Below are 14,760 nucleotides of genomic sequence, written 5' to 3' on the forward strand. Positions count from 1 at the left end.
TGCCTATTTAGCCACTAAGCCAAAGTGTCATCCTTTCTATTTATTTATTTATTTTATTTTATTTTTATTTTATTATTTATTTATTTTTGAGACGCAGTCTCGTGCTGTCACCCAGGCTGGAGTGCGGTGGCATGATCTCGGTTCACTGCGACCTCTGCCTCCCAGGTTCACGCCATTCTCCTGCCTCAGCCTCCCAAGTAGCTGAGACTACAGGCACCCACCACCACGCCTGGCTAATTTTTTTGTATTTTTAGTAGAGACAGGGTTTCACTGTGTTAGCCAAGATGGTCTTGATCTCCTGACCTTGTGATCCGCCCACCTCGGCCTCCCAAAGTGCTGGGATTACAGGCATAAGCCACTGCGCCCAGCCTCTATTTTATTTTTTTATTTATTTTTAACTTTTATTTTTTTGTAGAGACACTCTCTATGTTGCCCAGGCTGGTCTCAGACTCCTGGACTCAAAGCAATCCTCCCTTGTCAGCCTCCCAAGTAGCTGGAACTGCAGGCACACACCACCACACCCCAGCTACAAGTTGTTTTCAAGTACAGGGCTGGGTAAACTGCATAGACAAGGTTGGCCCCACCTGAGGCCACAAGAGTTCACCAGATAGGTGGGGCCAACAGGGAGCTGCCCGCTGTCTGCAGTGGGCATGGTGGATCACGGATGCTGGGTGAGTTCATGAAAGGCCATCAGCATTTAACAAACTATAGGCGGCTGGGTGCAGTGGCTCACACCTGTAATCCCAGCACTTTGGGAGGCTGAGGCAGGCGGATCACAAGGTCAGGAGATTGAGACCATCCTGGCCAACATGGTGAAATCCCGTCTCTACTAAAAATACAAAAATTAGCTGGGCCTGGTGGCACGTGCCTGTAATCCCAGCTACTCAGGAGGCTGAGGCAGAAGAATGGCTTAAACCAGGGAGCCAGAGGTTGTGGTGAGCCGAGATTGCACCACCACACTCCAGCCTGGTGACAAAGCTAGACTCCATCTCAAAAAAAAAAGAAAAGAAAAGAAACTATAGGCAAAACTAAATGGCGGTCACTGCATCTCCTATTACCAGTATTATTCCAGATAGATAACAGTATCATACACTCATCAATATGTTCATGAACTAAATTTATTTTGTTTTATTTTTGAGAGAGAGTCTCGCTGTATCACCTACTCTAGAGTGCAGTGGCGTGATCTTGGCTCACTGCAACCTCCACCTCCTGGGTTCAAGCAATCTTCCTGTCTCAGCCTCCTGAGTAGCTGGGATTACAAGCACACGCCACCACACTCAGCTAGTTTTTGTATTTTTAGTATAGATGGGGTTTTATCATATTGGTCAGGCTGGTCTCGAACTCCTGACCTCAGGTGATCTACCCGCCTTGGCCTCCCAAAGTGCTGGGATTACAGGCGTGAGCCACTGTGCCCGGCCATGAACTAAATTTTGTCTGATGTATGGTGGTGGAGGAGGAGACTGGTGACTCAGCACCACCATTTTCATAGCCTAAAGAGTATATTTAACAACATTAGACAACTAGGGGAACATGCTTTTGGTTTTGCAATCATTTGGTCTCTTCTCATTAATATTCCTAAATAAATACTAATATTGGGCAGTTATAATGCAATATATACTGGCCTTATGGGCACAGTGGCTCATGCCTGTAATCCCAGCACTTTGGGAGGCCAAGGCAGATGGATCACCTGAGGTCAGAGTTCGAGACTAGCCTAGCCAACATGGTGAAACCCCGTCTCTATTAAAAGTATAAAAATTAGCCCGTCCTGGTGGCGGGTGCCTGTAATCCCAGCTACTCAGGAGGCTGAGGCAGGAGAATCGCTTCAACCCAGGAGGCGGAGGTTGCAGTGAGCAGAGATCGCCCCACTGCACTCAAGCATGGCGACAAGAGTGAGACTCCATCTCAAAAAAAAAAAAAAAAAGATATACTGGCCTTAGAGTTAGCACTAGTGTGCTGAGGTCCTAGCTCTGCAACTTAGCTGTGTGACTTGGAGCAAGTGACTACAGCTTTTTTTTTTTTTTTTTTTTTTGAGATGGAGTCTTGCTCTTGTCCCCCAGCCTGGAGTGCAGTGGCACGATCTTGGCTCACTGCAACCTCTGCCTCCCAGGTTCAAGCAATTCTCCCACCTAGGCCTCCTGGGACTACAGATATGCACCACCATGCCTGAATAATTTTTTTATTTTTAATAAAGATGGGGTTTCACTATATCGGCCAGGCTGGTCGCGAATTCCTGACCTCATGTGATCTGCCCACCTCAGCCTTCATGACTACATCTTCCAAGCCTCAGACATAAAGCAGCGGGAGCAATACCTACTCCTTAGGGTTGCTGTGAAGATTGTGGACATGAAAGTGCCTTATCAATAATAAAGCACTCAACAAATGTTAGAGGTTACAACGATATAATCAACTCTGATACCAGGGGCTTAACTGTCATTGCTTACCCAGCATGTACCAGCATGTATGAGATAAACCTCCAGGCTTCCTCCCTCTTCTCAGGACTGTAGATAAAGGGACTCTCCAAGATGCCTGTGTCCAAGGTGATCCACTGTTTCTGAGGCTTCCACACAGCATAGTAAATAAACACTGCCAGCTGACGGAGGGAGCAGACATGAGTGTTAACCACACCGTCTCCAGAGAGGGGCCCCATTCAGGCCCATGGGCAGTAACTGTTTCAGATGATTCAGCTCTCAAGTGGGCCACACCATAGAGCCAGAAGATGACATGAAATACACTTCTTCACCATCCCCTGCTGTGATGGTTTCCACCATACCCCACTTCCTCCGATGGTTGGGAGCAGTGCTAGCTCACATTGTAAGGAAGACTTTCTGAACCCCTTTGGCCCTGCTCTTGGACCCCCTGCTCTCTGGCACTACGTTCTCTACTACCCTCTCACTCTTAAATACCCACTGCCCTCATCGTCACACCAACTGATCTTTCATTTACAACTTCCTATGAAAGTAGGTCAATGCTGGCTTCCGAATAACAGAGCAGGGAAAGGGAAAAATAGTCACTTGCAAGGAGAGAGACCTGGCAAACACTCCCTTAACCAAGGGATGGAGGTGAATGTCCCAGTGATGCCATGTGATGTCCTCAACTTTCTGAGGCTATGTGATGGGAAGGGCCCTTCACCTCCATGGTATTCTTCTCCCAAACTCATAACTCCAGTTAAATCACGAGAAAAGCATCAGTCAAACCCCAGCTGGGGGACATTCTACAGGATCCCTAGCCAGTCCCCCTCAAGACTATCAGAGTCATGAAAAACAGACTGAGAAGCTGCCATACATAGATCAGAGCAGCCTGGGAGACATGACAGCTAAATGCAGTGGGTACCAGAGGAACAGAAAGAGGCCATTAATGGAGAAACTGGTAAAAATCCAGATAAATCTGGAGTTTAGTTAGGAATATGCCAATGGCACTTTCTTAGTTTTGACAAATGCACTATGGGGCCAGGCGCAGTGGCTCATGCCTATAATCCCAGCCCTTTGGGAGGCTGAGGCAGGCGGATCATCTGAGGTCAGGAGTTCAAGACCAGCCTGGCCAACATGGCGAAACCACGTCTCTACTAAAAATACAAAAAAAAAAAAAAAAAAAAAACTAGCCAGGTGTGGTGATGCACACCTGTAATCACAGCTACTTGGGAGTCTGAGTCAGGAGAATCGCTTGACCCTGAGAGGCGGAGGTTGCAGTGAGCTGAGATCACACCACTGGCACTCCAGGCTGGGTGACAGAGCAACTCCGTCTCAAATTTAAAAAAATACATATATATATATATATATATATATATATATACACACACACACACACACACTATGGAAACGTAATGTACTATATACAGAGATTATCCTGGGTTTGAAAAAAAAGAAAAATAATGCAATGTACTATGGAAATGTAGGATATAAACAATGAGAGAAACTGGGTGAGGAGCATATAGAAACTTTCTATTTTATCTAAAAGTTTATTTGAAAATTTTTAATTTAAAAATTGGTCTTTCTGTGAGAGGCAGGTGTCTCAGCACCTGCTCCATGAGCCTCCTATGGCAAACCACCCTCCTCCATAGCACTCACTATCTAGGCAATTGTGATTTGTACCATGAGAGCTTATCTCATTCTTCCCCATTCACCTGGAAAAGACACACACACAGCTGATTGGAACACAAGACAACTCATAGGCCGGAAGGATAACAGGAGGGAGAAGCAGAAAAAGCAGATACAGATGCCTCAGATCTGAAGACTTTCCAGTTGCAAGCAGTCTCACAATAAAATCCTGTGAAAAAAATTAGAACTGTGCCCTTTCAACCTAAACAGACTTGACCACAGCATCTCCTGGGATGCTTACACCTTAGCCTTACCTTTATCTGAGCCATAAGAGGCTTGGTCCCTGCAACGGTTAATTTTATGTGTCAACTTAGCTAGGCTATGCTACCCAGACATTTGCTTAAACATTATCCTAGGTGTTTTTGTGAGGATACGGTTTACACTAATATTTCAATCAGTAGTCTTTGAGTAAAACCGATTTCCCACCATACTATGGGTGAGCCTTGTCTAGTCAGTTGAAGGCCTTGCTAGAGAAAAGACTGTCCTCTGTTAGGGAAGGGAATTCTGCCAGCAGAACTCTACCTTTGGACTTGAACGGCAAGTCTTCCCTGGGCCTCCAGCCTGCCAGCCTTCCCTTAAGATTTTGAACCTGCCAAGTCTCCATAATCATTTGAGCTAATTCCTTAAAATAAATATTAATCTCTCTTCCCCCAGGACACACACACCTACTGATTCTGTTTTTCTGAAGAACTCTTGATGAATACAGTTTGTGAAAAGGAAGCTGAGGCATCAGTGCATCAGTGGGAACTAAAAGGGTTACATTAGGAACTGCCTAGTGCCCCTGAAGTCACACTCCACAGGCAGCCACAGTTGGCCAATTCCTTTATAGGACATCAAGTGTGGGGAAAAAACTAGGTGCCACGAGGTTCAGGGGAGCCTCATCCTGGCCCAGTGACTATGATGTGACCTTGGGAAAGTCATCCCACCTCTCTGAGCCTTGCAGTCTTTTCTGGAAAACACGAGGACTGACTAGATCAGAGCCTGAAAACACATCACATACTGCCTGAAGTAGACATTGATAAAGGATCCCGGTTTTTTCCTACTGAAATTCAGAAGCATTCTATAATAGTTCCAAACCTGGGGTCCCAGAAGGGCCTTACCAACCAGTCTCAGTCGGTTCATGAGAGAAAGCTTACATGCAACCCCAGGATGATTTGGTTCCTAAAGCCCTCACGGCTAAAATGAAAGGAAGCCACTGAAACTGCAGCCACAGCTGGGCAGCTTTGTCTGACAAAGGAAACTCCACCTGGGTTGGCAGTGACCGTGAGTATAGGGAAAGCCTCAAAGGCAGCTGTGGGGAGGGCGGAGGCAGAGGTGAGGTGTGTGCTGTCCCCATCCCCGCCGAGCTCTCTCACACGTTCCCAGTCTCTTCTCTAGATGTAGATCTGACCCCTAGTTTGTTTGAACTCCCCTGTGCCACTTACCCCATTGCCCACCCTGCTCCCCATTCACCTCAGCCAGACTGATGGAGATGATGAACACAGGGGGCGGGAAGCAGTTAGCTCTCTCCAAGTATGTTCCTCGGGCCTTTTCGGGCAGCATCCATTTTGAGACGATCCTGTGGACCTTTCTACTCTTGGCACGATCTTTACCTCCCCCATCCTCTCTCATTTTCTCCTCTTCTTCCAGCTCTTCCTTCATCTCTCTCCCCATATTCAGATTCATGCTCTCCATCTCCAGATCATGAACAGCAGCCATTGTCCTGGGTTCTCCCTCCACCCCAGAAGGACATGAATCCCAGGGAACAGCAGGTGGCTCTAGGTCCTCAGGATGCGGCTCTTCCCTGGGCTGTCTGACGCAACCACTGCTTTCCAAGGCCTTTCCTGTATGTAAAGAGAAGACAGCTGAAGATGATCAAAATGATCTAAACCTCCTAAATGGCCCAAAATAAAGTTTTCTCTGTAATTGTTTTAAAAAGCATGAGCCAAAGAGCCAGATAACTGAGATTAAAACACAGCTCTACCACGTATCAGCTGTCAGTTAACATCAGGTAAATCACTTAATTAAATTCTCAAGTCTCAAATTACATATTTCTTAAATTGTGGTGAAATACACATAACATAAAATTTACCATTTTTGTCATTTAATTTTTTTTTTTTTTTTTTTTTTTTTTTTTTGTCATTTTGCTCTTTGGCCCAGGCTGGAGTGCAGTGGCGAGATCTCAGTTCACTGCAGCCTCTGCCTACTGGGTTCAAGCAATTCTTCTGCTTCACCCTCCCTGGCTAATTTTTGTATTTTCAGTAGAAACAGGATTTCACAGTGTTGGCCAGGCTGGTCTTGAACTCCTGACCTGAAGTGATCCACCCGCCTCAGCCTCCCATAGAGCTGGGATTACAGGCATGAGCCACTACACCCAGTCTAGAATGTCTTTTTTTATGGCTGAATGCTGTTGCGTTGTACAGACATGCCACATTTTGTTTATCCACTCATCTGTTTATGGACATTTGGGGTTTTTCCACCTTTTGGCTATTGTGAATGAACATCCCTGTACAAGTTTTCTTTCTTTCTTTCTTTCTTTCTTTTTTTTTTTTTTTTTTTTTTTGAAACGGAGTCTAGCTCTGTCACCCAGGCTGGAGTGCAGTGGCGCCATCTGAGTTCACCGCAAGCTCCGCCTCCCGGGTTCACGCCATTCTCCTGCCTCAGCCTCCTGAGTAGCTGGGACTACAGGCACCCACCACCATGCGCGGCTAATTTTTTTTTTTTTTTTTTTTTTTTAGTAGAGACGGTGTTTCACCATGTTAGCCAGGATGGTTTCCATCTCCTGACCTCGTGATCCGCCCATCTCGGCCTCCCAAAGTGCTGGGATTACAGGCGTGAGCCACCGTGCCCGGCACAAGTTTTCTTTAAATATCTGTTTCTAGTTTGAGGGGGAGCATATACCTATGAGTGGAATTGCTGGGTCATATGGTAATTAATTCTATGTTTAACTTATTGGGAAACCCTCAGATTCCATTTTAAACTGGGAATAATGATAGCACTTGCCTCATAACATTGCTGAGAAGCTTACTTGATATAATGCAATAAAGCACTTAGAACAGTATCTGGGCAGTATCTGGGCAAGGCATGGTGGCTTAGCCTGTGATCCCATCACTTGAGGTCAGGAGTTTCAGACTAGCCGGGCCAACATGGTGAAACCCCGTCTCTACTAAAAATACAAAAACGAGCTGGGCATAAGGGCACGTTCCTGTACTTCCAACTATTTGGGAGGCTGAAGCAGGAGAATAACTTGAACCTGGGAGGCGGAGGTTACAGTGAGCCAAATTCACACCACTGCACTCTAGACTGGGCCACGGTGTAAGACTCTGTCTCGAAAAAAAAAAAAAGAACAGTAGTAAACAACCTATAATTATTAGTTGTTATTGGCTATAGATGGGTGAATGAGTTTTAGATGGATGGATGGATAGATGGAAGGGATGGAGCTGAGCCTGGGGCCTGTTTTCACACTGCCTATTACTGGGAATCAGATCAAATTCTATTGATTTTCAAATGAAACTCATTAGGCAACTTTTCACATTAGAATAGGTTATATTCAATAAATCGAGGAAGAGCCATCTTATTTTTCTTTTCCCCAGCAACTTTTCTGAAAATAAAAGCTTTTGCTCTCCCCTGCACTTTTCACCCACCCGCTCACCTGCCTCCCAGAGTCAGACATTCAGTCCATAGATATAACTCTTTTATTAATTGCCCTTGAAGACTGATGATTTTTTTTCTAGTTTTTGCCACATCTCATAGTTGACAAAACTACAATGTGGATTTAAGATCAGCAGCTTTTAACCACAAATATTGAAGCATTTAAAAAATAAGTTCAATTAGAGACAGTTCACATTGTACAAATCAGCCTTATTGTAAATCTAAATATCATACATAATCATTTTATGAGGAAATACAATTCCACATTGTTAACAATACAACTGTATAAAAGGAGCTACAAAAATAAGGATTACATTTACCCTTATCTTGGGATTTCAACAGTTCCAGAAATGTTACAACGTCAGGACCACCATTTTAGGCATGTTAGTGCCTAAACATATTTGCTGTGCTGCAAAGATAGTTGACCCAATCGGTTTAGCCAAAACTCATTGCATGACTGCTTTCTGCCTTGCCTTATGCCATAAAGTAGACATGTAGTTCTAGCTACTTTAGGCTCTAGCACCAAATGAGCACATTGGTAGCAATTAGAAACATTTGGGGTTTTTTTATTTAATTTTTTTGAGGCAAAGTCTCTCTCTGTCACCCAGGCTGTATTGCAGTGGCAGGATCACAGCTCATTGCAGCCTCTACCTCCCAGGCTCAAATGAGCCTCCCACCTCAGCCTCCCAAGTAACTGGGACCACAAGCACACACGCCACCACGCCCAGCTATTTTTTTCTATTTTGTTGAGATGGGATCTTCCTGTGTTACCCAGGTTAGTCTCAAACTCCTGGGCTCAAGTGATCCTCCCATCTCAGCCTCCCAAAGTGCTGGGATTACAAGTGTGACCCACTGCACCCAGCCAACATTTTGGTTTTACCTCTCTTTTCAGTCAATTACTATCATCCTCCAACTTCCACACCTGTCCACCCTGTTTCCTGAGAACAGGGGCCTCTCTCTGATTTATCTTATCTCCAATACCTGGTGCTATAATGCTCACAGGTGCTCCTTCCAGTCTCTGACATTTCCCTGTCTCTCCTACTCACATTTGTCTTCTGCCCCACTCCTGAATTTCTGAGGAAATATTACCTATCATATTGGTAACAATGAAAAAGACTTAGGCCAGGCACGGTGGCTCATGCCTGTGATACCAGCACTTTGGGAGGCCGAGGTCGGTGGATCACCTGAGGTCAGGAGTTCAAGACCAGCCTGGCCAATATGTTGAAATCCGTCTCCATTAAAAATACAAAAATTAGCTGGGCATGGGGGCAAGCATCTGTAATCCCAGCTACTCATGAGGCTGAGGCAGGAGAATCACTTGAAACCAGGAGGCGGAGGGTTCAGTGAGCTGAGATCGTGCCATTGCACTCAACCCTGGGTGACAGGAGTGAAATTCCATCTCAAAAAAAAAGAAAACAAAAAAAAAGACTGATAATATCCTGTATTTATGAGGTGTGTGGCAATGGGTGCAATGTATGAGGTATAAATTAATGCAGCCTTTTGGAAGGCAATTGGCCAATGTGTATGAACTATTAAAAGCATATACCTTTCAACAGAACCATCCAACTTCTAGAAATCCACCCTTCAAAGGTATTTGAGCACATACACAAAGGTATATGACAAGGCTATTCATGCAAAACTATTCATAGCAGTGAAGAATTATAAACAATCTAGATGGACTTCAGTGGGGTTGCTGTATTTTCTAACAGTTCTAATTCTTGGGTAGTTCTTCCTTACGCTGCTGGAATCTATTCACCAGCTCCTGTGTCCAAGGTTTCCCTCCCCGGGGCCTCATAAAGCAAATCTAATTGAAGGTCATATTGTCATTAATTTTGTCCTTCCTTGGGCGTGGCCTGTATATAAACTCCATGGGCTCTATAGGTCAAACTTGGGATACAGCGTCTAGAAACACACTTCAGATTACCAGAATTTTTGGAAGCCCAATTGAATGGAGCAGGAGTCTCAAAACAAAACAAGGATTATAACACATTCTAGTCTCAAATAAATATTCAAGCATCATCAGCTGTCCATTCTTTTACTTGGCACTTGAGTACTCATTTATTGGGTGTCATTTACTGGGTGGAGATTTACTGCGCTGACTCTGCTTTCTTACTCACTAAGCAAACCTCCTACCTCTTATCTGCAGCAAGTTGCTGCCCACTCTTTTTTGAAAGGCCTCACATACACAGATCAAAACTGGGTGGCACTGCTGTGAAAAGTTCTCATCCTACAGGTAGGGAACAACTAGGTAGATTGTTAGAACGTCTCTAGCCTTCTGGTTAAAAATGGAAATGTTCCTTATGCACGCCAAGAACCAAAACCCTTTCACGGGTTCTGAGAATTGGGGAGGGGGAAAAAAAGAACCAAAACCCTTTCCTTCATGGTTGCCAAGTATTCTTTTTTTAAACAAAAAAAGTTTTTAACTTTATTACTATTATTATCATTATTTTGAGATGGTGGCCACCCCATGTTGTCCAGCTGGTTTCAAACCCTTGAATTCAAGGGATCCTCCCTGCTTGACCTCTCAAAGCATTGAGATTACAGGTGTGAGAGAGCCTGTGATCCACAAGTATTCTCAAGAGGAAACATAGAAAGATCCCACCTGGTCACAAGTACTCTTAAAAGGAAACACAGGGCCAGGTGCGGTGGCTCACGCCTGTAATCCCAGCACTTTGGGAGGCCAAGGCGGGTGGATCACAAGGTCAGGAGATCAAGACTATCCTGGCTAACACAGTGAAACCCCGTCTCTATTAAAAATACAAAAAAATTAGCCAGGCGTGGTGGCGGGCGCCTGTAGTCCCAGCTACTTGGGAGGCTGAGGCAGGAGAATGGCGTGAACCCAGGTGGCAGAGCTTGCAGTGAGCAGAGATCGCGCCACTGCACTCCAGCCTGGGCGACAGAGCAAGACGCCATCTCAAAAAAAAAAAAAAAAAAGGAAACACAGAAAGAACTTTCCTACTTCCTGACTTTGCCTGGAATAAGCATTACTTGTTAACAATCACAGAGCCAGTGTGTTGGCCAAAGACTTGAAAGGGCAGGACTGTGCTCATTTACACAGGACAGTTAGTCAACCTTAAAAAAAAAAAAAATCTGTTGAAAAGAGATTTCTTTTTTCTTTTTTTTTTTTTTGAGATGGAGTTTTGCTCTTGTTGCCCAGGCTGGAGTGCAATGGCGCGATCTCGGCTCACCACAACCTCCACCTCCCAGGTTCAAGCAGTTCTCCTGCCTCAGCCTCCCAAGTAGCTGGAGTTACAGGTGTGCACCACCATGCCTGGCTAATTTTGTATTTTTAGTAGAGATAGGGTTTCACCATGTTGGTCAGGCTGGTCTTGAGCTCCTGACCTCAAGTGATCCATCCACCTAGGCCTCATAAACTGCTGGGATTATAGGCGTAAACCACCATGCCCAGCCGAAAAGAGATTTCTATAAAGAGATTTACATAGGAGACTCCTGACATTTGCAAAAGATTTTTCCATACCTTTCAGATGCTCTAATGTACTACATACCACACAGTGTCTCCCAAAATTACATTGTAAAGTATAGCCAGGCCGGGCATGGTAGCTCACACCTGTAATCACAGCACTTTGGGAGGCCGAGGCGGGCAGATCACTTGAGGTCAGGCGTTTGAGACCAGCCTGGCCAACATGGTGAAACCCTGCCTCTACTAAAAATACAAAAATTAGCTGGCCTTGGTGCCATGCGCCTGTAATCCCAGCTACTCGGGAGGCTGAGACAGAAGAATCTCTTGAACCCAGAAGGCGGAGGTTGCAGTAGGAGGTGGAGGTTGCAGTGAGCCGAGATTTTGACACTGCACTCCAGCCTGGGCGACAGAAACTCTGACTCAAAAAAAAAAAAGGTTAATCTCTTTCTTGATGAGCAGCTTTGGCACTGGCTGATGCACTCACTAAACAACTGATATCAGGGATCTTAGACACGACTGAACTTGACACAGCATGCCAGTTTATCCAAAACTTCTATTTGTAGCCAAAAGACAAAGTCACTGTCTTATACCTCCTCCTTTCTCTTTGTTTATATCACTGGCACCAATGGATGATTTATTTTATGAATCTTTTCTACTCTGCAAACAAGAAACAAATATTTTAATCACTGCATGCAAACTACATAAAGGGTAACAGTCATGTGAGATGTCCAGGCAGAGCGGTAGGCCTGGCTCACTAACAGGCAAAGCCAATCATTCAACTCATGTTCATTCATAATGGGCCTTTGGGAATAACTAGTAAATTACTGAAATTGCAAGTGTTGAATCTGCAAATGTCAAGGACTTTCAGTGGATTCTTTTTTTTTTTTTTTTTTTTTTTTTTTTTGAGACGGAGTCTCGCTCTGTCACCCGGGCTGGAGTGCAGTGGCCAGATCTCAGCTCACTGCAAGCTCTACCTCCCGGGTTTACACCATTCTCCTGCCTCACCCTCCCGAGTAGCTGGGACTACAGGCACCCACCACCTCGCCTGGCTAGTTTTTTGTATTTTTTAGTAGATACGGGGTTTCACTGTGTTAGCCAGGATGGTCTCGATCTCCTGACCTCGTGATCCACCCATCTCGGCCTCCCAAAGTGCTGGGATTATAGGCTTGAGCCACCGCGCCCGGCCTCAGTGGATTCTTTGACAACATGTATGTAGTTGTCATTTGTCAGTTTTCTTGGGGAATTTATCTTCTCCTGGTGGGCAGCAGGAAACGGCTCCCATTACAGACATTAACCATGCCCAATATTCACTTTCACATGTCCCGAGGCAGCTAGTCACCCACGCTTGACCAACCAGCTGCATTTGCTTAGGATTTCTGAGGCTGGAGGTGGGGATGGAAAAAATTCTTTACAGTGGTTGCAGCAGTGGCAGCAGTATCCAGTGTCCAGATAGCCTTGCCATTGGGGTCAGCATGGCATCCAGCGTCCAATGCCAGCTGTGGCTGTGATGAAGGCAGGAGCACTGGGCACTCAGCAGCAGCAGCACTGAGGCTGTCCTCACCTACCTGGCTCTGTGATGGGATTTGTTGTAATTCTAGGTACCTGGTCTCTCTGTGTTTTTGCTTATTTCCCAAGCCTTGTTTCTACAGCCTTCCAATGATTCTGTAACTTACTCAATGTGCTTTGAATAAAATTCATTTCCTGATTTAATTAGATAGAATCAGTTCCCATCTTTTGCAATCAAAAAACCTGACTAGGGCCGGGCACAGTGTCTCACGCCTATAATCCCAGCACTTTGAGAGGCCGAGGCGGATGGATCACCTGAGGTCAAGAGTTCGAGACCAGCCTGACCAATATGATGAAACCCAGTCTCTACTAAAAATACAAAAGTTAGCCGGGCATGGTGGCATGCGCCTGTAATCCCAGCTACTTGGGAGGTGAAGACAGGAAAATCACTTGAACCCAGGAGGCGGAGGTTGTAGTGAGCCGAGATTGCGCCATCACACTCCAGCCTGGGCAACAACAGTGAAACTCTGTCTCAAGAAAAAAAAAAAAAACTGACTAGGCTGGCACAGTGGCTCATGCCTGTAGTCCTAGCACTGTGGGAGTCCAAGGTGGGAGGATTACTTGAGCTCAGGAATTCAAGACCAGCCTGGGCAACATAGTGAAACCCCGTCTCTAAAAAAAAATTAAAACATTAGCTGGGCATAGTACCGTGCACCTGTGGTCCCCAACTACTTGGGAGGTTGAGGTAGGAGGATTGCTTGAACCTGGGAGGTTGAGGCTACAGTGAGCTGTGATTATACCACTGCACTGCAGCCTGGGCAACAGAAAGAGACCCTGTCTCAAAAATAGAAAATTTAAAAAAATAAAATAACCTAACTAATACACATGAATAGCCAAGAAATTCTTAACTCTACCTGGAATGTTCCTGTTGCAAGTTAAATTCAGTTCTTGGCTGGGCACGGTGGCTCATGCCTGTCTGTAATCCCAGCACTTTGGGAGGCCAAGGTGGGTGGATCACCTGAGGTCAGGCATTCGAGACCAGCCTAGCACATGGTAAAACCCCATCTCTACTAAAAGTACCCAAAAATTAGCCAGGTGAGGTGGTGGATGCCTTTAATCCCAGCTACTGGGGGAGGCTGAGGCAGAAGAATCATTTGAACCTGGGAGGCAGAGGTTGCAGTGAGCTGAAATCATACTGCTACACCCCAGCCTGGGCAACAGAGCAAGACTACATCTCAAAAAAATAAATACATAAATAAAAATAAAATCAGTTCTTGTTCCGTGTTTGGGAGACACAGTGAGAGGAGCATAGAATCAGGAGATGTGTTTTCTGGTCTAGACTGCCATTTCCTGGCTGTGTGACCAGGGGCAAGTTCCTTCCTGGCTCTGAGCCACAGCTCTCTCAGCTGCACCGTGAACTAGACCAGAAGTTCCCCAGACTGGTTTTGCCAGAAAAAATTAGCAAAAATTAACCAGGGCCAGGTACAGGGCTCACGCCTGTAATCCCAGCACTTTGGGAGGCCAAGGTGGGTGGATCACCTGAGGTCAGGAGTTCAAGATCAGCCTGGCCAACAGGGTGAAACCCCATCTCTACTAAAATACAAAAAAAAAAAAAAAAAAAATTTAGCCAGGCATGGTGATGCGTGACTGTAGTCCCGGCTACTAGGGAGGCTGAGGCAGGAGAATCGCTTGAACCCGGGAGGTGGAGGTTGCAGTGAGCCAAGATCATGGCACTACACTCCGTCCTGAGTGATAGAGCAAGACCTTATCTCAATCAATCAATCAATAAAAGAATGCTTGTGGTGCTCGCTTCAGCAACACTGGACCGATACAGAGAAGATGAGCATGGCCCTGCACAAGGATGACACAGAAATTCATGAAGCATTCCATACAAAACAGCAGAGTTATTTAAAAAACAGTTTTTTAAAAAGGAATGCTTCTGGAAGAAAGGGAGGGAAAGAGAGAAGGAGAGAAAGAGAGGAGGGAGAGAAAGAGGGGAGGGAAAAGGGTGAAGGAGGAATTTCAACCACACACTGACTAAGTCTTTGTGTGACTTTATGTTGAAAAGAGCCTTCTACCTGGCCAGGCGCGGTGGCTCACGCCTGTAAT

At 45.4% G+C, this 14,760-nt stretch overlaps 1 protein-coding gene and 1 non-coding gene across 4 annotated transcripts in view; one reads left to right on the forward strand and one right to left on the reverse strand.

Moving 5' to 3' along the window:
- Positions 1-14,760, reverse strand: part of RHBDL2 (rhomboid like 2) — a 57,661-nt gene that overhangs the window by 27,317 nt on the left and 15,584 nt on the right. For all 3 annotated transcript variants that reach the window (XM_010352690.2, XM_030942715.1, XM_030942716.1), the window contains 2 exons: positions 5,547-5,917; positions 2,442-2,590 (listed from right to left, as the gene is read on the reverse strand). In XM_010352690.2, coding sequence (XP_010350992.1) covers positions 2,442-2,590; positions 5,547-5,792 — 395 coding nt within the window. In that variant the 5' untranslated portion in view covers positions 5,793-5,917. The remainder of the gene's footprint in view (positions 1-2,441; positions 2,591-5,546; positions 5,918-14,760) is intronic.
- LOC115892507 lies at positions 14,443-14,547 on the forward strand. Its single transcript, XR_004052386.1, has one exon. It is a non-coding gene; the product is annotated as a U6 spliceosomal RNA (small nuclear RNA).

The sequence above is a fragment of the Rhinopithecus roxellana genome, chromosome 12 (genome assembly GCF_007565055.1).
Source record: "Rhinopithecus roxellana isolate Shanxi Qingling chromosome 12, ASM756505v1, whole genome shotgun sequence".
NCBI classification, from domain to species: Eukaryota; Metazoa; Chordata; class Mammalia; order Primates; family Cercopithecidae; genus Rhinopithecus; species Rhinopithecus roxellana.